Source organism: Strix aluco, chromosome 2 (genome assembly GCF_031877795.1).
Source record: "Strix aluco isolate bStrAlu1 chromosome 2, bStrAlu1.hap1, whole genome shotgun sequence".
Taxonomy (NCBI): Eukaryota; Metazoa; Chordata; class Aves; order Strigiformes; family Strigidae; genus Strix; species Strix aluco.
Window position 1 is genome coordinate 113,325,247 of NC_133932.1, and position 24,374 is coordinate 113,349,620.

General features: G+C 39.8%; 1 protein-coding gene across 3 annotated transcripts in view; it reads right to left on the minus strand.

Annotated features, from left to right (window-relative positions):
- PDS5B (PDS5 cohesin associated factor B) overlaps positions 1-23,685 on the minus strand; it is a 119,631-nt gene extending 95,946 nt beyond the window's left edge. For all 3 annotated transcript variants that reach the window (XM_074815880.1, XM_074815881.1, XM_074815879.1), the window contains exons 1-3: positions 23,569-23,685; positions 2,448-2,573; positions 341-544 (exon numbers count right to left, since the gene is read on the minus strand). In XM_074815880.1, the coding sequence (XP_074671981.1) occupies positions 341-544; positions 2,448-2,555 (312 nt within the window). In that variant the 5' untranslated portion in view covers positions 2,556-2,573; positions 23,569-23,685. The remainder of the gene's footprint in view (positions 1-340; positions 545-2,447; positions 2,574-23,568) is intronic.
- Between the last annotated feature and the right edge of the window lie 689 nt (positions 23,686-24,374).

Here is a 24,374-nt window from a genome sequence, read left to right on the forward strand (position 1 = left end):
ACAGATATATCAATATTTCTAAACAGACTATTTACAGACCACTACCTGTAAATCCCAATGACAGTTCAGTAACATATTTATTTTCAATATAAATCCAAAACTCTCCAAGTTATTGAATGATGAACTATATATCACTATCTGATGAACATTTGACCTGATCAAAACACCCCTAATCCCAGAATCAAGTGAAAACCTTTGACTGCTTAAGGCTGGATCAGAAATGGGGGGGTGGTGGGGGTGGTCAGGGGTGGTGTGGTGTGTGTGTGTGTAAGTTATAATCAGTTATATTAATTATTCAGTTTAAAAACCGGATCTGGAAAAAGAGGTTAATTCAATTTACCTTTAGTTTATCCGGTGAAGTATATGGAGCTTCGGGGGCATAAATTCTGAAGATATCAGCAAGACAACATGCTACCAACAAACGTACATCCTTATCGGGATGTTTGAGGAAAAAATCTGAAGCAAGATGTAAAGCAAGATTTAGGTAGAGCTCCTTTTCTTCTTCCGAGTCCTGGTCCATATCCATGAACGTTTTCACAACCATCTAAATAGAGACACAGATATCAGTACACAAAATTCTGTACTCTGTGTAACAGGGTGCCTTACTGAAAGTTCCTTCTCTGGTTTTGTGCAACTTCTATCAGAAGCATTATTAGCAATGCAGCAGCACTTGAGTAACCAGTGTCTTATTTTTCAGGGTACAAGAAGGACCTAGTTAAACCCTCTATCAATTGTCTGAACACACAGTCTTCAGAAGAGCTACTGAAAGTCTAGCCGTAGTACTTCACAAATCTTTTTGAGAAACCACATAATCAAGTTGGCCAATTCAAAAAATACAACAGCATTCATTGTTACAGCCATTCACTGAAAAATTTAGAAAACATCAAAGCTTTATTCAAAATATTTATTTCTTCCTAAAGTATTTAGGGTTACAATGTATTTTCCCCTCTATTCTCTTTCAATTTCAGGTTTTTCTCTACTACTGCTTTGAAGACAAGTTTATCCCCTGTGCCGCCCAGAAGCAGAGCACACACTTTCAGCAAAAGCATATATAAATCCCGTGCAGTCCAGCAGCCTGCACATTGTCCTAGAAGACTAAAATGCCCATTATTAGGATCCAGTATACTAAAGTTATGGAAGAAAAAGAAAAAAATACACCAAGCATTTAACACCTAAATAGAACAAAGGCAAGAAAAGCCATAACTGGTGGCTGCTAGTTGGTGAGAATTCTTATATTTAAAAAACTTTTTGAAGAAAAACCTATTTACAAAACAAAGTAATTATGCTTTTCTCCAATTTCATATTTGAATCACAGAGGCAGAGTTATTTTAAGGAGTTCAACTCTTGTTAAAATTAACAGAATGGTAATAAGACTGAATTACACAATCCTGAGAATTAAAGTCAAAACAGAACAGAAGGAACTGGACATTCAAGGCAAAAAATGAAATTAAAACATAGGAGAAAAAAGTATCAGTAAGGAATGTATGCATTTTCACAAACTGAAAAAAATATGCAAGTGCTTAACAAATAATTTCTTCTGTTAGGAGTCACTCATACATGAAGTTATAAATGTCTTCTTCTACTCAACATCATAGACTTCAGTCAGTATACTGCACTCTATCAGCCCAATTCCCAAAGCACAGGCAGGTTACTGGGGGGAAGGGAGAAGGAATCCTTGGGGTTTTATTGGGTTTTGTTCATTTAACAGTACTTCCAACTGACTTAAAACTACTTCTTAAGAAAACCAACTCCAAATTAAGCCTTTCCAGCTGTTAGAATACTGAAGGTTCCTCTCCCACATCTGTTCCTTCTGTTTCACAGGCAAGCCCAAGCTGCAGGCATTCCTTCTGCACAATACTAACAGGACTACCTTTTTGTGAGGGTACCTGGGTAGATAAAGAACTGTAGCTACATAATTATCCCCCAAATAACAACCTTATTGTAGAATTAGACCAAATAAAGTGGTCAAGAAATTCAGGAGACAGAAACACATAGTATAATGAAAGACTACCTTCATTACAACACAGGCTAAAATAATGAGAATAAAGGGTTTTATAATCAACCCAAAGAGCACAAATGCATAAAAGGAATGTATTCTGAGGCATCCATATTATTTCCAAATTATGACTCTCTTTTCATGTTTTCCAGTATTTTCTTCTCTAAAAGTACTGACTTACTGCAGGAGCTGAAATAAAATTTTAGTAGTATTTTAAATTAATATAGCTTATTTCCATTTGTGATTTTTTAAACTCATTTAAACATTTTTGGACAAGTCAAAGTGGTAGAACAAAAGGCACAACAGCCAGTACGTTCCTCCTTTTGAGCACAGAAAAGGTAAAGTCCAAAGGAAAAAAAATAATCCTTTCAGACAGAAAATATAGAAATAGGATTGGATCATTGAATGCTGTATACAAGAAACTTCAATCTGCAGTTACTTGCTTACTAACCTTTAGCCTTCTCACCATCTCTTCTTTAGATATTTTATCAGAGATTTCTTTGACTCCTGGAGGATATGTGATTTTTCCGTCATTGGCTCTCGTCTTTGAATGAGCCATGATTTCACAATTTTAACACTGTGGAAAGAAATTAAGAGGTCAGTGTTGATTAGCTAGTTTATGTTTACCTTATCCATCCCACTTTTACAAACAAAATCCAACTAGAAGGATACCAAACCACCCCATACAAACAAAAGAAAAAAAGAAAGAGAAAATATGTTGATTGTTTTCAGTAATCTATATGGTGGCAGACAGCAATGGTTTTGATATTCATGTAGATTGTCCTATACTACAACAAAACTTTAAAGACGTACACAACAGAAAAAAGCTAAAACTCCTCATTATATTTGATCTTCACACAGAGATGCAACCAAGAATCTTATTGTATGAATCATTTCTATCACTTCACAATAATAAATCCTAGCCAGCTTGGATTTTTAAACTCTCTGAGAACACACGTGAAGCGGACTTCGTGTTTTCCAAACAATTAGCTAGAGCACAATTTCCCCAAAAGTCTAAACAGCAGTGCTGTTGAAGTGCTACACATCACTAATTTTAAATTGCCAATACTGCCAGACAAGCAGCATTTACAGAATGAAGCAGGGACAGGAACAGAGCAGACCTCTATGCCATAAAGCCAAGTTTTAAGCCAAAGACTGCAGATAAGCAATGACACCTTCTTCCTAGATTCCAGCTATGAAAACAACTCAGTTACATGGTTTCCCAGTCCCTTTAAACTGATGCAAATGCAGACTGCCACCTAATCCACCCTAAACTATGCAAAGTTCCACTGCTGAAGAGCAGGAAGCTGAATTGGAAGCTTTACTTATATAAAAGCAATTAATATAAAAGACAGTGGGGAAAAAAAATAGATGGCATGTGTTGGGATAATAACAATTTCAGAAAAAGACTGTATCAAGGCTGTTACAAGTCAAGAATGCAACAAAGGAAACAAAGTTTCTTTGCCACTGCCTTGATATTTTTATTTATTTATTTAAAAGTTTGAAACACTTCCTCACAGTCACCACTTTCCTGAACTGTGTATTCCAAGTCAGGCATTTTCTTTACTGACCTCCTGAACAAGGAGGATCTATGTGCACTTTGAACTTCTCAGAACTATAACATCAGAAATAAAAATCAATCAGAATCCACTAGAAGAGATGGGCTAGAAGCATGTTCTACAACAGGAGGGTGCAACCCACCATAATTGAGACTCATTGGCCCAAGCCACTGTCATTCTACACTGAAGAACAGGAACATGAAATATACTCAAATCCACCCCCAAAAAATAATCCAACATGTTTTGTATTCTTCAGTCCACATTTCACAGTAACAATGTAAATTACAGATTTTGTTTCATCTTTACTAATCTTTTACAAAAGAAAAAGTTAATGTTGACATTTAAATAATTTTAAAGAATACATACTTTTTTTTAAGGAAATGGGGAAATGAATAGAATGAACATAACCAGACAACATTCAACAGGCATGATATGCAATGCACTTCAATAGCTACACAAAAAACAACTCAGTTTCTGTCATCATCTCTGTACCTAAATATACATGGTAGTTGAACTGAGTGCTACATACTTGCACTTGTAGTAAAAACATAGTAAGAAAGCTGGGATGGAACAAAAATCACTGAAGTAACTTTTTCTAACACTCTCAGGAAAATAATGGCACCACCTTTATCCCTGTTGTATTTTTTAATGCACTGTGATGCCAGTAAATCTAAAACTCCTCAAAAACACAAAGATGTAACCAAATTCACTCATCTTGCTGTTTGACATAAATATTCCATTCTAGCTTTCAGATGAGATGATGTCATATGTCATAGCTAAATTAATTTTAGCAGCTCATCACAGCAGAAGGGAGTCTTGCTCCCCTCAATCCAAGAATGTATAGAAGAGGATCATCCAAACTCACCAACTCAGAAAAACAAGCCTAATTGTTTTTGAAAAGCATGTGACAAGCATCAAAGCTAACTCAAGGGAAGAAACAGGAACTAAGTGAACTGGGGAACAAAACTCCCCTTTCCAGTGGTGGACAGCTGTCAGATCAGATCAACCGCAGTGGAAACCTGATTAGAACATGGTGCTATAGTCCCATTTGGAGTACATTTTGAAATAATTCAAAGACTAAAACTCATATATTATGGTCAAGTTGAACTGTCCAGATGATATGTTCAACTGACATGCAACCGAGCTTTTAAGCTTGAGTGGCATCCAAGGTCTGGGTTTGAAATTGAACATCTGTATTGTGTTTTTGTGGCAAGGTTTTGGTAGCAGGGGGGGCCGCCCCCATGGTGGACGGAGCCAGTTAGAGCCAGCTCCAAAACAGACTCACCCCTGGCCAAAATCGAGCCCATCAGTCATACTGGTAGCGTCTCTGTGATAACATATTTAAGAAATGGTAAAAAATGCTGCACAGTAGCTATGAGAGTGAAGCAAGAAAAATGTGAGCTAAACAACCCTGCAGACAACAAGGTCAGTGAAGGAGAGGGAGGAGATATTCCAGGCACTGGAGCAGACTGCCCTGCAGCTCACGCAGAAAACCATGGTGACACAGGTCATTTGGCAGCCCATCGAGCACCATGTCAGAGCAGATATCCACACTGCAGCCTGTGGAGAGGAGCTCACAGTGGAGCAAGCTCCTCACAAGAACTGTGACTCCGCAGGGGACCCACGCTAGAGCAGTCTGCTCCAGAAGGACCACCTCACAGGAAGAGCCCACACTGGAGCAGTTCTTGAAGATCTGCAGTTCACAGGAAGGACCCACATTGGAGACATTCGTGAAGGACTGCATCCCTTGGTCGGGACCCATGTTGCAGCAGGGGAAAAAGTACAAGGAAAGAGTGGGAGAGATGAAGGGTTATGAACTGCTTACAACCCCTCTTCCTTATCTCCCCTGCACTGCTCGACAGGGAAGGGGAACATTAGAAAAGTCAGAAACAAAGGAGTGAAGTTGGGCCTGGAAAGAAGGGCGGGTTGGGGAGAAGGTGTCCTTAGTTTTGCCTTTGTTTCTCACCATCCTGCTCTACTTTTAATTGGCTCTACCCTTCCTACTTTTTTTAATGCTCTACTTTTAATTAAATTAGTCTTCCCCAAGTCAAGTCTGTTTTGCCGATGATGGTTATTGGTAAGCAATCTCCCTGTATTTATATTGACCCATAAGTTTTTTCATCTTATTTTCTGCCCCGTTCTGTTGAGCTGGGGGAGCAAGAGAGCAGCTGGGTGGGCACCTAGCAACCTGCCAAGGTTACATAATAGGGTACATAACCTATCCCTCTCAAAAGTATAGAAAACACTAGGAATTAATACAGCTAATCTTATAGGACCAAAAATTAATTCCAAAAAAGTTCAATGAAATAGATTATTACTTGGACCATAAGGGACAAAGAATAATAAACCTTTTAAACTTCCTATGTAATACATAATTGCAGATCACTCCTCAAAGTACTTTAGGATTAATAGTAAGCTTTACTAGGGAAAAAAAAAAATCGTATAAAAGAAATAGTAAAAACCAAAACCTATCATGCAATAAGAGAAAATCCAGTGCCAAACTGCCACCTTGTACAACAATTATAACTTCAACCATTACTTAAAACTGAATTAGCTTGTTACATCCCACTGCTAGAAGTTTCTGCTCTTTCTGGACTTCCAGTATAGGTGTGCATACCTAGCTCCGTCAAAATAAGCCGTGTTGAACACTCAGTAGGATCTAGAATTCGGGGAGGGGATTGTTCTTAACCTGATTCTAGCCAAATAAAAGTCTCTGTGATTTCACATAACAGTTATACCAGCTGTTTCAGTTAACTTCTGTCAGGGAAAAGGAAGACAGTGACAGCTAAGAACAGTAGCCTCAAGTCAAGCTGTATCTAGAATATAAGCATGAAAATCTATAAGCCAGAAAGGTGATATCCAATGACTGAATTTCAAAAAGCTTTTTTTTTTCATGTGCAAACCTCATGAAGCTCAACAAGGCCAAGTGCAAGGTCCTGTATGTGGGTTGGGGCAATCCCAAGCACAAATACAGGCTGGGCAATGAATAGATTGAGATTAGCTCTGCAGAGAAAGACTTGGGGGTATTTGCGGATAGAAAACTGACTATGAACTACCAATGCGCATTTGCAGCCCAGAAAACCAACCGTATCCTGGGCTGCTTCAAGAGAAGCGTGGTCAGGAGGTTGAGGGAGGTGATTCTCTCCCTCTACTCTGCTCTCACGAGACTCCACCTGGAGTACTGCATCCAGCCCTGGGGCCCCCACAGAACCTACTAGAGCAACTGCAGAGGATGCCATGAAGATGATTGGGAAGCTGGAGCACCTCCCTTATGAGGACAGGCTGAGAGAGTTGGGGTTGTTCAGCCTGGAGAAGAGAAGGCTCCGGGGAGACCTTATAGTGGCCTTCCAGTACTTGAAGGGGGCCTACAGGAAAGATGGGGAGAGACTCTTTATCAGGGAGTGTAGTGATAGGACAAGGTGTAACAGTTTTAAACTAAAAGAAGGCAGATTTAGATTTGATATTAGGACAAAATTCTTTCCTGTGAGGGTGGTGAGACACTGGAACAGGTTGCCCAGAGAAGTTGTGGATGCCCCCTTTCTGGAAGTGTTCAGGGCCAGGTTGGACAAGGCTTTGAGCAACCTGGTCTAGTGGAAGGTGTCCCTGCCCATGGCAGGGGGGGTGGAACTAGATTATCTTGAAGGTCATCTAGTTCTAACTAGGAAGGCCAACCCAAACCATTCTATGATTGTGTGTGTCCACAGCACCTTCTCAGAGATCCATACACGCGTTTAAATCTTAATCCTTCGGATATTTTTGTAGAAATCTTTTCCAAGAGATGAAGCAAGCTTTAGCAAATCAATTCCTATATTCCTTGCAAGTTGTTCTCCTGCCTTACTATTGCCTACTCTTTAAAATTCAGAATCCAAACATTAGGAATAGAAAGTGCTCAACTTTACAAACTTCATCATGCTCATTTTTCAGAACTTTCAATGAACTACATGTAATTATTTATGTAGTTACATCTTGAGATCAGTATTTTTCAAGTACATGTACAAAATTTAAGAAAGCTTACATAAATTTGACCTATACAAGTACTTATACTTTTAAATCTATTTTTTGCAAGATATTTTATAATGAGCCACTGGGAATAACACTTTCTTCACATTCACAAAGCTATTAGAAACCTAAGTGAATTTAATAAATTGCTGGCATGGAAGAAAGTTGCAGTCTGTAGGGAGTTTAATATATGTGTTTACACAGTTCGTATCACTCCAACAATAAGAAAGTGTAGCCAAGAAAAAGGATTTGCAAATATTCATCAACCTGTTCTCCACAACCAAGCAGTGTGATCGGTGGCCTCTCATTGTCATAGGCCACTGCATCAAGAATACAAAGACAGTTTAGAAGACCCAAGAACATTTTCCGTAAATTGTCTCAGGGAATATTTGGAGAAAGTCAAATCCTTTTCTACTTGTAAACTACAATAGAGAGTTCACTCCAAAGCTCTGTTCCTCTGTCAACATGCTGTTTGTTATTTCTTTTTATGATTTATATCTATTTTTTTATTTTTGCACCCTCAGTAGGTAACATCTTTGTATGAATAAATATAAACCATGACAAATACTTTGACAGCACTAACTTTGCTCCAACAATACAGCATGTATGAAGAAACTGGTCAAACTGTAATTTCCACAAAAGACACAACAAGGTACTCAGCAACTTACAGAAGTGGAAGAGGTAGGCATCTTTCTACTTCAGCAGGATTATTAATAAAACACAAATAATTTAATGATTTAGGCCACTTACAGAAAATTTTTACATCCCGGTAAATTCCTGCTGTGTATAGCTGATTGACAACAATTGATCAAAGTAAGAAGTGACTTAGGTGTTAAAGACTTTCAGCATGTAAGTGCCACTAAATTAAATCTATTTCCATAATAAATCTACTGCTAAGGAGTTATAACTCAGCTATAAAAAGCCACTCCAAGATGAAATTTGGCAGTTAATTTTCTGCTGTTGAGTATAACAGAAAACTTCAGAATGTTGGACCAAGTACGTTCATGTAAATCCAAGTCATTTTTCATTCTGATTCAGATACAATGTCTAGATGAATACTTTCCATTCACTTTTAGGAATGTTATACTGTTTACTTAACTATCATTAAATCAAGATACTAGTATTATTCATAGTATCAAGAAAATGTTAGCTTCCTATTTCTGCAAGGCAACACTATACATAGTAAGGTCTGATATAGGAAGAATTTACAGAAATGACTAATTAAAGGTCTTCCAGAATGAAGAACAGTGTAAGGCAAAAAGTAACACTCTCAGCCCAGCAAATGACATGAAAAAATACTGGGTTTCACTACAGAAGTCTCATTAATAGCAATCCTTTGACAGTCAATATGTAAGTAATAACACCTGTTTAAATTAAGAAATGCTATTTCTCAACCTTCCATTAGAAAATATGGCAAAGTGCTTTAAGTTTCTTTATTAATATATTAAGTACACACTCTGTGGAAAATGAAAAGACGTGCAGGTAGTTATTGTGCAAGAGGAGATATTTTCATAATGTGCAGAGGATTTGGCGGACTCAGAAAAAGAACACGTAAGAATACAGAACAAAACATTAAAACAAGCCATGATACCGAAGTCAGCATATGACTGCTAAAAAACCTCAAGTAACTTACACAGAATATAGTAGTCCCCCTTGCAATCAGTTAGGAAATGATCCCAGACAAATCCCCATTTCTGCTGATAAGATTTTTTTCAAAATTCATTAGAGAAAGCCTCCCAAAGATTAAGGAAGTAGATGGTATTCAGTATCAATTTATCTCAGCATACAGCTCTCTCCAGTGGTGTTGCAGACACTTGCAGCTTCCACAAGATGTAAGTGACCCAACTTGTAAATTTCAGCATTTTCTCAGGTGTGATTGAAAGCAAACATTACAAGAATTAAATTGCGCCTTTTTTTTCCATTTATAATCAGTACTTCCACTGAAATAACCCAAGTTTAAAAAAAAAAAAAATAGAGAAAATACATAACAGAATTCACCACTAAACCAATCAACAACCTAAGGAAAAACAAAATTGCCTTGTTACTGTGGGATCTCAGCTTTCATACTTCTACACAAGACTAAGCAGAATGGACTGTAGGCATTACAATTGTAATTTATTTGTGTGCATGGCTGCAGGAAAAGAAGTGACAAGGATATAAAAACTAGAAGACTATAGCAAAAGATTCTGACAGAAAAAGACAAAAACATAACTGACCAAAGAAATACTGGTTAAGATTAAAAGATGTGTAATTACTTGTTTCATGAAGTGGAAAAGAGTAGGCTGACAAAATGTGTTAGTAAATAGGCACCTGCAATATATTTGTCAGTTAGCTAAATACTAGAGAAAACATTCCACCTCATTGCTCGTTAGCTGGTCATATTATGCAAGCATACAATATAAAAGCTCAAAAAAGGCAAGTGCATAACAAGCAGACTATGACCAGTCCTCAGTGTTTAACACTGAATGCAAAGTATGTGAAATAACAAAAACGGTAATATTGCAAAAGAGGTACTATAAGTCATTCGAGTTCATGGCTTGAACTTAAATTTGGTTGGACAAGACCATGACAGTTTTCACCTAATACACTTACTAAACATTTCCAGTCCTGTAGTAAGTAATTTATTTTGCTCTACAAAAATACAATTCCTTAAAGAAATTGAAAAAGATCGCATAGAAGGAGGTACAAATAGGCAGGATGTCATTATACTCACAAAATCAGAAATGCAGTGTTGGATGTAGATGATTTTGTGAAAAGATAACGCTTTTCCAATGGGGAAGAGAAGCAGGGAGAAAGGCAGGTGCAGAGAACAGAGGTGAATTTCATCAAGTCTGAGAAGAAGCCATTAAGTTTTTGACAATGACCTTTTCACCTTAACTCTTAAAGGAGGAAACCTGCTCACATACTAAAGGTCACTATTAAACACTATGAAGTTTAGCTACATTAGAGAGGCTGCTAACACTTAAGTTTTCTTGATAGTCTCAATTTAAAAAAAAAAAAAAAAAAAATCAGTCACTTTAGCATTGAAAAACTTGAAATACTTATAGGATATATCCTATGTAAAGGATCTTCAGTTGAGTGTTAATGGCTCAATCAAGTTCAAGAATAAATCCAAGATGAAGTAAACTAAACTCAGTGTTCTCATAAACCTGGCAGAGCTGTCTAAAGAGACGCTACTTTCCCTGTCCTCTAGAGTACAAGTAACAATTTAGGGAAAGAGTACTCTTTAGCATAAGAGTATTATAGCATATTCTTTGACCCCAAGAAAACTTGCCCAGAGCTTCTGAAAAGCCACACGATATACATATTCTCTACAGACTCTTGATTCTAATAATAAAGCCTACAAAAAATTGTCTTTATTGAGTATGTCCATGCCTTGACAGGCTATACTTCAGGATGATTTGAATAGAGTTTAGGAAATAATGCAGTCAAAAAAAATACCTGGAGTCTACAGTAAGGACATGGTTTAAGCAAGACTGAAATTGAAGTTCATATATTGATCTAACTCAAGAAATCAGACTTCTCCTATCCTTCTTTGCTGTTATGACTGCAATAAAACAAAAAGTGAACTCAGTTGCTCATACAGAAGACTCAAACTAATCAGTACTAAACTGAAACACAAGCATCTTGTGTGAAGGCACACTTGAAATACTACTGACAAGATTTGAGAATAAAGCATGGTAATTTACTTATTACAAATGACAGTCAGGGAGAATTATGCAAGATTGCAAAGCTCACAAAAGCCCTTTAAGTCCACCATAGATGAATGAAGACTCATTTCATACATTACCTCACAGGGACATATTCACCTGGCTTCTTCAGGGGATGCTTTGAGATACCCTGCCTTTCTGGTGCTGGTGAGAAATCTGACTACATTTGTCAAGGGCCACACTTGCAATCCTGTTTACACCTCCAGAAAAACAGTGAGTGTAACTCAGTGAGCTATCAGTATCAGTTGAGACCATAAGCATAAACGTTCTGGACATCTTTCAGCATTTCACAGATCATGAACCAACAACATATATCAGTCACAGGATAATTCTGCTTCCATTCCACCACATGAAACTACCACGCACACCAACATTACCCATACAGCTGATTTCCAGAAAGGTAAGAAGTGTTCCCAACATTCTATCTGTACACTTGAGCTATACAATACTGAGCAGAAGCAGTGAAATTTGTCCATATGAGCCTCCTCTTTAACTAGTGCAGCATCTGGCAACACTGCTTTCAGTGGGAAACTTGGAATAAAAAAAACTCTTTCGTTAAGAAAACCACATGCACACACTTGAATAACAAAAACTACCCTCTCTGTCACCCTTAGTCAGTACATAGGTTATTTTCCAGCCTATATACACATGACAAAACTTAAGTTTCACAAACAACATCACGTAAGCATGTAATCCCACAGGATATGATTTTGCCAACATTCAGAGACAATGAATGTTTATATTAAATCGACACAAGCAGTGCATAAATAAAGCCTCTCTGTTTTGAAAGGCAGAAATTGAAAGCAGAAGTGAATTGGAGATGTATACAATTCCAACATGGTGGTCACAGGCAACGTCCATGCCAAAGGAATAAAACTGAGTTTTAAACGTTTGTCCCCTTGATTGGAGTGCAAGGAAAGTTTTCATACTACTACGTGAATTCAAACAACCACTTTGTAAAAGCTGTAAGTAGTAATCAGAGCCCACAAGGTAGAAGAGTTGCACCACAAAGATGGGGAAATACAGAAATAAAGAACTGGAGCCAAACTGAGATGGCCATTGTAAACAAACTGAAATTAGAAAAAAAAAATGCACTTCAGTAGCTAAAAATCAAGGAAAAAAGTACTACTGCATAGCAATCATTTGGTATCAAGAAAATATTGAAATACCCTAAAAGGTCAGCTGAATACCCATCTTCAAAGAAATAGAAGGTAGAGCTTCATTCCTGTGGCAATTGGTAACAGTTACATACAATCAGAAGTTACTGCGTCTACACTTAAGAACTTCACATTTTCAAATCAAAGCAACTGCACAGATGCCACCTGAGAATTAATGAACCAGTGTGGTATGCAAAGCTTTTTAAAGGTATTTAAGATGTACACTTCAATTTTAAAAGTTTAAGTTACCTTTAAAAATTAAGGTGTAGTAAAAGAAAATAAAGGTAGCACTGTCATTAACAATGCAGAGCAAAAAATTAATACTGCCACTACAGGTGCACTAAGTTTGATATCAGTAGTATTCGAAGAGTTTAGAATAAATCTGCATGCTAAAGTAAAAATTTAAATACAAGCATAAACTTAAGGTTATCATATTACCCTGGGACAATTTATGCTTGATCAGGCTGTAATAAAACAATTCGCACTATCCTTGCACCGAAAATCATTTATTACGTAAGCATTAAATTGGAAATTACTGACAGATGGATGCAGCAATGGATATGATTGCCATTCAGTAAAACGCTGAAAGAAAAGATTATACATCGAAACATTTCTGTTTCTCTAAAGACTGTGTTTGAACCCCCAAACAAGAATATATGCTACAAGTCTGAAAGAAAGTCATCTTTAAGGGAAAAAAACAGGGCTGAAGGGGAGATTCTATACCTAGGTCCAGGTGTAGAAAACCACCACAAGACTATACAGTAGTGCTATGCAACATTAGTTCTAGACAAGGTACTTCAAAAAACAAAACAAAAACACAAAACCAAAACCTCAACATCTAACACACATTTTCAGGTACAGACAAGACCTTGATTGGAATGCTATGTACAACTACCAGCACCTATTGCAGAGATAATTTAAATTGGAAAAAGTGCACATAAAGTCTACTATATCAGGAGAGCATATCTACAGAGGCGACAAGAAGACACAGTCAGGAGGGTAAGTGGAAGAGAGGCAGAAATCACTATAAATACCAGAAATACTGAAAGATCCCACCCAAAGAATGCAAACTACCATAGACAAAAGCTCAAAAGATAAACAGTTCAGACAATGAAGAACAATAATTACAGGAAGACTTCTAGTTTTTAAATTAAAGTTTTGGAACAACTTTCTGGTCGATAACTAGAGCAAAATATCCAAATAGAATACAGCAGAACTAGACCATTATACAAAGGAGATTAGTATCTTGCTGTTGTAGGCTACGTGAATAATTATTTGAAAAAGCAGGCCTTTCACTCCACAAAATACTTTTTACCAGAATCACCAGAAAAACTGACAGAAACTTCTTAGACTGGTACTCTAAAACAGAAGAACTGACAACTAGCCTCGGTATCAAAATTTCACAGTATCACTAGTCTATGGCCATGATTTTGACACCGCACTCTTTTAGCGGGGAAGCTACTTTAAGATTTCGTAAAGCAAGAGTGATTTGTTTCCTTCCTCCAACAGCTGGAAAGGAATGGGAGGAAGGAGGCAGGAATTATTACTTTCCTTTACATTAACTCTATTTTGAAAACAGCGTAACAATTAAAAAACAGTAATAAACCCCTCAGATATCTTGCATTACATTTTAGAAGGCTAACATCTGTAGTATTTATACTCAAGGGGAGAAAAGAAAACATGCAAGAGTGGCATGGAAGCCATGGAGAAATAAGGGGAACATGACAGAAAGCAGAAGATAACTACAACAGACAGACATTAGGTACAAATCAAGTTTAATCACTGTATTGCCCCTTGGGAGGAAACAGCACTTGGTATTATTTTAGTATACCATTTATTTGGTAAAAAATGCCTTCTTGAGCCTTGCCATGAAAGTTTTAATTCTTACCAAAAAAAACAAATCTCCAAAATGCCACCAAACAAAAAAACACCCCAAACATTAAGAATACTAGCATGATACCACAGAAGCAAAACATTTAGTAAAATCTCACAGATGGACAACCAGTATAAAATTTCTTTAGTAACAAGTCAGAATTTGTACACATGAACAAGTCTCTCTTCCACTCCTAATCTTGTATATAATGTTGAAAAATATAAAATTGAATGCCTCAGCCCCTGCAAATGATTCAGTACAGAATTACTAAAGATCAAACAAAAATCTCTAGTAGGATAGATAGAATTGTAAGACCTAAAAGAAAGCATGGGTATTGCACTACAAAGTTAGATGTGCTAAATAACACTGCAACTACTCCTAATCAATATGAATTATAAACAAACATTTATATTAGGGCTGCATACAGAAATCTTAGTACCAAAATCACATTCAGCTGCATGTTTCACAAATAGATGTTGTCTACCCAGATGGCTTAGATGAGTTTAGCTTTTTTTTTTTTTCCAGCTAACTGGAACATTTTTATTTGCTTTTCACAAAACTTTGTAAGTGACAGAAAACCACAGACTGAAAAAATAGTTGTGTCCCTGAAGACAAAGGAAGAACCCATAACTGTGATTACACAAAGCACAAATTAGATGAAGACTTACTACAAGCAGGTGCACTAAGTGCATTCATGGTAGGTTAAGACCACAGGACTAGAAGAAACTTCAAGTGACAGAGTCTAGTCATCTGCTATCGTACATGAACATATCAGTAAGATAACTTTAAAAAGTTGAAGATGAAGACTTTTTTGATGTTTCAATCTGCAAAGCCTACCTTACCTTTGATCTCACCTTACCTATCTCTATACTCAACCAGCATGTAAGCTCTCTTCGCCAATAATCCATTCACTCCTGTAACTTTTGTTAATACAAGTATTCATCCCTTATAATTATTTAGCCCCATAGGGTTGCATTTTCACAGAATGGTTGAGGTCGGAAGGGACCTCTGGAGGTCACCTGGTCCAACCCCCTCACTCAAGAAGGGTCACCTAGAGCTAGTTGATGAGGACTGCATCCAGATGGCTTTTGGGCATCTCCAAGGATGGAGACTCCCAGGGTAACCTGTGCCAGTTCTCAGTCACCCTTGCAGTGAAAATGAGTCTCCTGAAGGTCAGAGGGAACCTCCTGTGTTCCAGTTTGTGCCCCTGGCCTCTGGTCCTGTCACTGGGCACCACTGAAGAGAGCCTGGCTCGATCTTCTTTGCAGCCTCCTTTCAGAAACGTATATACATTGATACATTTTAATCCTGGCTTAGCCGCAAACAGGAGTGTAGGTACTATTACAGTTACGCCAACCTTCTGGATAATAAGTTTTCGAACTCGGTGGTTTGTTTTCCCTTTTGAAATTAATGTTTAATATTCAGTTATCCTTCAGTTGCAGCTCATCACTCACATTAGGACACAAGAAAATGGAATCAAGATGCATCAAGGGAAGTTTAGATTGGACATAAGGAAAAGGTTCTTCACTGAAAAGAGTGGTCAGTCACTGGAACAGGCTCCCCAAGGGAAGTGGTCATGGCACCAAGACTGTCAAAGTTCAAGAAGCATCCGGACAACGCTCTTAGTCATACGGTTTAGTTTTAGGTAGCTCTGCAAGGAGCAGGGAGTTGGACTCAATGATGCTTATGGGTCCCTTCCAACTCAAGACATTCTATGATTCTATGACATACTTGCTGCACAGTGATAGCCAAACTCTCTGTGTATGTTAGTGAGTAGGTTATGCTTTCACTCAGACTCATATCTGTGCTGATGTAAGGCCACAGACCTCATTTTACTAGACGGGACCACTTCCTTACAATACCCCAATACCACTCCATCCCCCCAAAAAGTACGAAAAGCTACCCAGGAGAGCAACCTAAAGCACATCAGAATTAAAAAAAGTCAAACCAGCAACAAAACACCTTACAGACTCCCCCTACTTCCACACATATAAAGAGTTAGGAACATAAGTAACAACCTATAGGAGATAACAGTAAAAAACTAAATAAAAACTAATCTTTACTTATAGTAAAAGTTAGTTAAAAGTATAGTTAAAAGGATGGGGTTTGTAACTGAAAGGAGCAAGCTTTAAAGTATTAATAAACAGATGTAGCTGCTTGCACTATGCCAGTAAGCCTACAATCAAGATATGACAGTTCAGAGAGTTTCCACCTAGTACTTAAGGTACAAGAACTGTTCATGTGCATATTATAGGTTGTTGTCTCCCGACTCCCCTGAAGTTCAAAGGTTAACATAGCCAAACCTCAAGATCAAACACCTCTGGTAAATCCTATTGACAGCTGAATCCATCACTAATCCACCTGTCTGCTGGCAGCCAGATGTTGCTGCTTCTTTAGCAGAAAAAGCTGGAATTGTCCACACTTCAGCCAGATTCTCAGCTCAAGAGCAATCTGTCTTAATTAAGTCTTTAAGGAAAAAAAGCTCAGCTTAGCATGGGAACAGCTGATGTTTGGACACACTTACTTCTACCAACTCCACTGCAGGGACCAACGAGATGTATCAAGCAAATGGAGTAGAAAGTTTTGAGGTTATGGGAAAGGCATGCAACCAATAAGCAAAGTTAATGGAAGGTGGAGAGCAAACCCAAAAAAACCAAACCCACACAAACTCCATACACCACAGTTTAGGAATCTCAAGGCTAAAAGTCTAAGTGTTGAACAAGGTGAGAAAAAAGTAGGATTTATTTGGACAATGAAGGATTGGAATCAGAAGCCTGAAGAGGTATGAGGACAAACTAGAAAGAGAAGTCACTCCAGAGAGAGACCAGATCAGAAAGATCAGCTGGGGGGCAGAACACACATACAGCAGAACTCAGCACAACGTGCAATCATATGTTACACAGCTCTTCTACTAATAATCAGCATTTGCAAGAATCCACTGAAAAGCTCTTGTACCTCATCCCACTTAATGCTGGTTAAAAGAGAAAAACTTATTGCTACTAATAGCATTTCATTAATTTAATTAGTAGTAGCTACACATAGCTAAAGGTTACAACCTAATGACTCACTGGAGCACATCCATACAGTGAATTTTTTTACTAAGTTTGTTTAAAAAGAAACAGCAAAAGCATGAAAATCAGTGGCAAAATCAGTTATTAAGAGTTAGGAAACATCAGAAATAAGATTTCTTATACAGTATTAAACAGTATACACACAAAGAAGCCAATTTACCTGATCCTTCACTACCTTTTTCCACACAAGACTTCTTTTTCATTCAAAGCAAAGAAGCCACTCAACTTTTCTCCTTGTACTTTAATGTGTGTCCCTTATTACACACTATTTAAACCATGCTCTGAAGAGACTTAATTTCCTGCTGGGCTTCTGTACAGGATTCACCACTGCAGTATGTTAGCATGCCATAAAAATTAACTTGTTTCCACAACACGGTCACAAAGCTATTCATAAAAATGGATATTCTTCCCATTTTATAGATGAGTAACCTGAGTTACAGACTGAAATTTAAGAACTATCCACCAATTTTGCCTGCACAGTTAGTGAAACTTAGGGCATAACTTTACAAGTACACCATGTTATCCAGCGCTACGTCTGAAACTAAAGCTTCTGTTGAGCCATGCAGAAGTAGTCAGGGTCTATAGCCTGTCTCCTAGGAAAGCAACACACTACTAATAAGCTCCTGTGGAAAGTCTGGTTTAAACAGACTTCTCTGGGATCACAAGAAACTGACAGAAAGAATTCCAGTATTCCAAATGACATTCAATCACCCAAATCACTAGATATAATTTCCCTTCCCACAGTCCCCTGTCAACTTATTTTCCAGCTTTTAGAAAGTATGTCATCCAACTCTGATACGCAACTCTAATTCCTAAATACAGCAGGTTGAAAAAAAAAAAATTATATACAAATAACTAAAGACTACTATAACATGTACTTATGAGGACCGAAATTAAAACTGTTTCCCATTTTTAAAATGAAATTGCAATTTTAAGGCATTTTTATATGTAATACAGAAGATTAAGGGGGCGATGATCCATTAAGAAATAAAAAGTTACTATAAATGTACTCATATATAGCACTGTACAAACACCCTGATGGAGAGCTTACTACATGCAACATTTGTAACTTGGGAGAAGACTTTCAATATCTTTTGAGTTCTCCAAGTGCAGATCTACCAGTAAAAATGAGCACAGAACATTTCTTTCCAAAAATTGTGCATGCATGAAAATCTCTGTTCTTAATTCTCTCAGTTAACAGAAATGCTTCCAGGAACTACGGACTGTGTAATCTAAGCTGGGCAAATGGAAGGGAAATGCACCTCCTACTTGTTATCTCTCTGAAAAACTCCCTCAGATTATCATTGCACTTATTCATTCTTTCTTTCATTTCCAAAAACCAGGAAAGCAAAATGTTTTAGCCTTACTCTGTCTAGTTTATACTCTAAGAGGAAGAAAACCCTGTGTAAACTTAATTATATACCACGAATTAGGTGTCTACAATCTATCTCCCTTAGAGCTTTGAAAAGCTCTGGGTGGCACACAGAGTGTGCATAGACATCATCCCGCACAAAAGCCTTAACATGGCATAAAAAGCTATAGTCTCTTCCATACACTTTGTTTCTATGTGCAGGCATGAACTATACACAGTGCTTCATATTGAACTGTCAAATAACAAAATAATTACCAGAGACAGTATCACACCTAACAGTAAACCACCTAGCACCTCTGTACATTTTCCCCATGAAAACTCTTTCAAATTTTAAGTAGGTAGATGCACAAAAAAAAAGTTTCCATAAAGTATCTTCTGCCCGCTTTTCATAAGTGACAACTCATCCCAATTATTTAAGAACAGAAACCTAACAAATGTAGTGCCAAAGACTTCCCACTGAAACTCTACATCCAAGTAGAAACTGAACAGCCAAATTCAAGGTGGCTCAAAGATTACATATAGAAAGTTGTGATATAGATTTTTTTTTTTTTTGAAGACTTCCTCGTGAGCAGTGTTTGCACTCAGTGGGCATAACTCTTCATTTACTTTTTTTTTTCTTTAAAAAAAAAGTAGTAGTAGTTGCTGGTTTGGGGGGGGGGGGGGTGTCCCTCCTTTCTAAGACTTTCATAATCCTGACTCTTGATGTTGAATTGACCTACAATGTGGATACGCTGGAGATGTCTCAGAGAGAAACAGAGGCTGCTTTGAAAGAAGTTGTGGACAACCAATTGGCATTCTTGTATAAAAGGTGGAAAACCTCACTCAACAGTTACTTTTTAAGTGGTTAACAATTATGCTCTAGCTGAATCTAGCCCTCCTTAGAAGAGCTAAAAAATGTAGCTTAGGTGACTATACAATGGAAGCAATTAAGACAGTAGCATTTTTGACTGCTAACTTTGTGGGGTTTTTGTCCATTAAAAAGTGTGCAAGTGAAGCATCTCATTTCAGCAGCAGCAGCATCCATGAGGATTTCTAATCGAGTCAGAGAAAAAGTACACACAGTTAGTATTGTCTGGAATCGATCTTTAAAGAACATGGTCTAAATGAGAAAACCCCAGATGGGGTCCTGATCCCTGGTTATGGTACTACCATATAAATGGTGACAGACACAAGATGATTAGTACAAACATGCCCATCTGTTCCAAATGAGGTATTTATTATTTTTTGAAGCATATTAATACCGAATTTGTCATGAGCTAAAACAACAGAGCTGAAGATCAGACAGTATAAAACAAGCAGAATGATGCAGAATGTTTTGCCAATGCTTGGGATGGGATGTGAAAGAGTAAATTCAACAGATGGAAACAAAGTAACAGAGTTCTTAAACCTCAGAACCTACGGCAAGGACTTCCTCACACTTTAGAAAAAGCAGTATATGCAGAGACAGACAGAAATAACCTTTAAAAAGATTGAAGGCTTTAACACTTTGATTCTTAAAAACTCAGTAAAAGTATTAGTTTTATTTCATGGAATTGTTTCAAGCTAGACACATTACAATAATTATTCACATTAATAGCATTTTTATTGTGGAATCTAAAATGTTCCAAAGAGTTTTTGAAATAAACCACTAACTTGCTAAAATAACAAAGTATATTTTCATTCATACACTGCATTTTTGGTATATTTTACCTAAGTATTGGAACTAAGCAGAAAAAAAACAACCACCACGTTTTCTACAAGACTACATCCAACCAAAGATGTCACCAATGGAAGAGCAATAGGTATGTCATTTACACACATGCACAGTCTTAACTTTGAGCTATACAACCTCTGAGGACAAGGAGAGATTGTTCGGGGTTTTTTTAAGCATATATTTTGCAATTCTTTAAAAGCCTGCACATGATTCCTTCCAGGATCTGTCAATGCTGTTCACACAGTCCAGAGGATCTACAAATCTGGTAAATCAACACAACGCTTCACCGCCAAGGATTGTCACACTAACACATCCTTTTAGTTTCCTCAGTTTTCCCTTACCGGTTAGTTTCAAAACTGACTGAAAGCCTCCAGTACCCCCCAAGTCTTTCCAAAGCTTATTTCAGGTTGCAGTATTGACATTTTGTGCTAGGAGTAAAAACACCCTTACTTTAGAAACGTGTTAAAAGGAGTATGATACACTATCTCACTACTTGTCAGTATAAAGAACTTGTCTGAAGGGGGGTAGGGGGGACTATGTCAAGAAAGAGGAAGGTATGTACTTGGGCTAAGTAATACTAAGGGAAATGGATATTAAACTGGCAGGGAGAAATAATGAATTGTAGTATCATATTTTCCTCCGTTTCCTACTTTGCATGCTTTTACTGTTCAGCTTCCCATTTTCTTATTCATTGCTCCCATGAAAATTCCCTTGTGCAACAAGTAGTATTTATCACCTCTTCCAAACTCAGGCTTAAAGAAAAAACATTTACGCCAAAAACCTTTAAATGAAAATCCCTTACTAAAAGACCCTACACATACCCATAAACCTCTTATTCTTCGGTGTGAATATAAACTGTGTGACTGAAGAAACAAGAGAGGAAGAAAGCATAACCCGAGAGCCTTACAGAGAGCACCATATCCCAAAAGAAAACGCATCCCTCTTGATTCACAGGGGGTAACAGAGCCTCCTGTTCTAGAACCAGAAACGGATAATGCCTGAGGTCATGCCCATATTTCATTACTATGCTCTTCCAAATGCTAATAATGACTGTTGGGTTTTATATTTTTAATTACAGCATTATAACGACTTGACTGACTTGCTCAATTTAAGTTTATAAGTAAGCTTGCTAGATACAGTCAAAACCCAATATTTATATGGCACACAAGAAAAAAAAAAGCGTACAAGTGTTATACACATGACTTTCTATTTTAATTTGATTTATTTAGCTGTTTCATCAAAAACTGAACTACAGTTTATTCAGCTTGTATAGTAACTAGTAAAGAGAATGCAAGAGACACATAGGCAAATACGTAGTATAAGAACTATGTTAAAAATAAAGAAAAAAAACAAAACACCACACACACAACCACACACCCCCCACACCTCACAGTAATAAAGTACAACATTGCCTCAAACACAGACGCAAGATGTCATGCAAGTACTAAAGTACTAAACTACTTTCTCCAGTAGTGCACGCTTTCAAATGCCGGTGATGAACACGATACATACACCTCCGTTAAATTATCTTACCTGATTGTCTGTCACTCTCTGTTTTCTTTTAGGGTAGTCTGAGTGTAGCATACATTCAGTTGTTTCACATCTTTTTGAGGTATTACTCCACACAAGTACATACAATATTTAGAGCACATCTATATTACATACAAGATACACCAAGCCAAATTTCCATCAACTGAAAACAGAACAATTCCACTAGTTTGAAAGCAGAAAACCTGAAGGAATGCATGCCATCTTATCTCCTTCCTAAAATGTGATTTGACACCCATTTTCAACTATAAAGCCACTCCGATTTTCAACACTCCTTCTATTGCATCCCCAGCAAAGAGAAATCAATTACATCCAAAGCACCTACCCAGCAAGCACAAAACAAAGACCAACACAAGAATACTTCAGCAGTTGTGTTAAATGGGAAAACAGATCACCTAACAAAATAATCACAGCTCTCAGTAAGCAACCGTGCAGGAAGCAAACATAAAAGTCAGAACAAGGCTTGCACGACAAAATCCAGCTCTGTAGGAGCTGGTCTGCTGCAGTTTAATTTTCCAGGATTGTTCACCGTCATTAATTGTTGATTTCTTTTGAAGAACAGATAGTGATTTATTTGCAGCGGGATGAAGTTACAGACCTAGATTCTTGACCAGAGGCTCTCAACGTAAACAATACATAACCTATAAATTAACCATTCTCCATCTGGCAATTCAGATGTAAAATTCATAGTTTTTTATCTACCAGGCGGCGGCAACCACTCCCCCCCCCCCTTCCTTGCCCAGCGCTTTCTAACAGAGCCTGATGCAAAGTGGGAGGGAAAAAAAAAAAAAAAAAAAGCCAGCATAAAAGAAACGGGCTCGAACAAGTAGGGACCCACCAAACCGAGGTCCTCGGCGGCCGCCAGCTCCTCCCGGTGAGGATCACTGCTAAGTGCGGAACGGAGAGACCGAACCGGGCGGGAAGTGGGGGGGTGGGGGGGGTCCCCTCGCCGAGCCCGGGCAGCCGCGCGGGGCGGCGGGAGCCCCGGTGCAGCCCCGGCGGGGACTAGGCCGGCTGCAAGGGACAGGGAGGGGACACCCGAGGGAGCCGCGATCACTCCCCACCACGGGCGAGCAGCCTCCTTCCCTCCTGCCCTGCCCCCCCCGCCCCGCCGCCCCGCGCCGCGAGGAGCCACCGGCGCTGAGCGCGCGACACCGCCCGCCGGGCCACCTGGGGGGGAGGGGGTGACCCCCAGGCCCCGCGAGGGGCAGCGCCCCCCAGCCAAGGTCACCACCCCGCGGGGCCCCGCCGCGCCCGGGCCGGGGGGGGGGGGTGGGGGGGAAGGGGGGGCGGCAAATTTAATTTGTGACGCCGGCCACGGAAAAGGGGGGAGGGGAGCAGCCCCGCGAAGGGGTGAGGGGGATGGGAAGGGGGGGCTCCGCCGCGAGCCGAGGGGAGGTGTCGTCCCCGTCCCCGTCCCCCCCCCCCCCCCCCTTCTTCCTCCTCCTCCTCCTTCTCCTCCTCCTCCTCCTCCAGCGCTGGCCGCGGAGCTCGGTCCGAGCGGGCGCCCCCCGCCCCCGCCACACAGAAGGGAAAATGGAGCGGAGACGAGGTGGGGGTAACCGCGGCCGAGGTGCCAGGCTCCCTTACCCCGCCGCAGCCGCCGCTCCTCGCTGGTCCCAGGCGGGTCCGCTCCGCGCTGCCGCTGCTCCGGGCTCGGAGAGGAGCTGCCGCCGTAGCCGCAGCCAATCGCCTCTAACCCCCTCCCCTTCCGCAGCTCGCCCCGGTCCCCCTGTCGGCTTCAAAATGGCGCCAACTTGTCTCCGGCTGCTCCAATGGAACCGCCGAGGGAAGCGAGCGGGGCCAGAGCGGGGCAGCAGCGCCCCCTGCCGGCCCACGCGGCCGCCACGGCGCGGGCCCCGGCCCCGACCCCGGCCTCGGCCGGAGCCACCGGTCGCAGGGCCCGCGGCCAGCGCTCCCCGCAACAGCGGCCCCGGCCCCCCGCGCCGCCCAGCCAGCCGTGCCCTGCCCTGCCCTGCCCTCCGCGCCGCCGCCGGGAGCCGCAGAGCGCTGCTGCCAGGCGGGGCTGGGGGTGCGTGCGTGTGTGTGTGTTAAGAAGTCACGACCCCTCCCCACGCGTGCCCGCGGCCCAGTCCAGCCCCCGCTTTCCAGCCGGGGAAGGCTCCGACTAAGCCCGCCTCCCGCGGGAGACCATCGGTAGCTGCACAGCCCCGCGCGAATCCTTGCCAAAAGCGGGGAACTCGGTGTGGATTCCCGGGCTGGCAGAGCACCTCGCTCCAGCAGTCCTGGCCGCGTCAGCTGCAGCACTTACAGAATCGGAGACCGTGAAGAGGGGATCAGGCAAACGGCCCGCGCCGAGAGAGGAGCGGGCACTCCGCTGACAGATGAACTACGTCGGCTGTCTGCTGATGTGCACTGTGTGGATTAGCAGAATA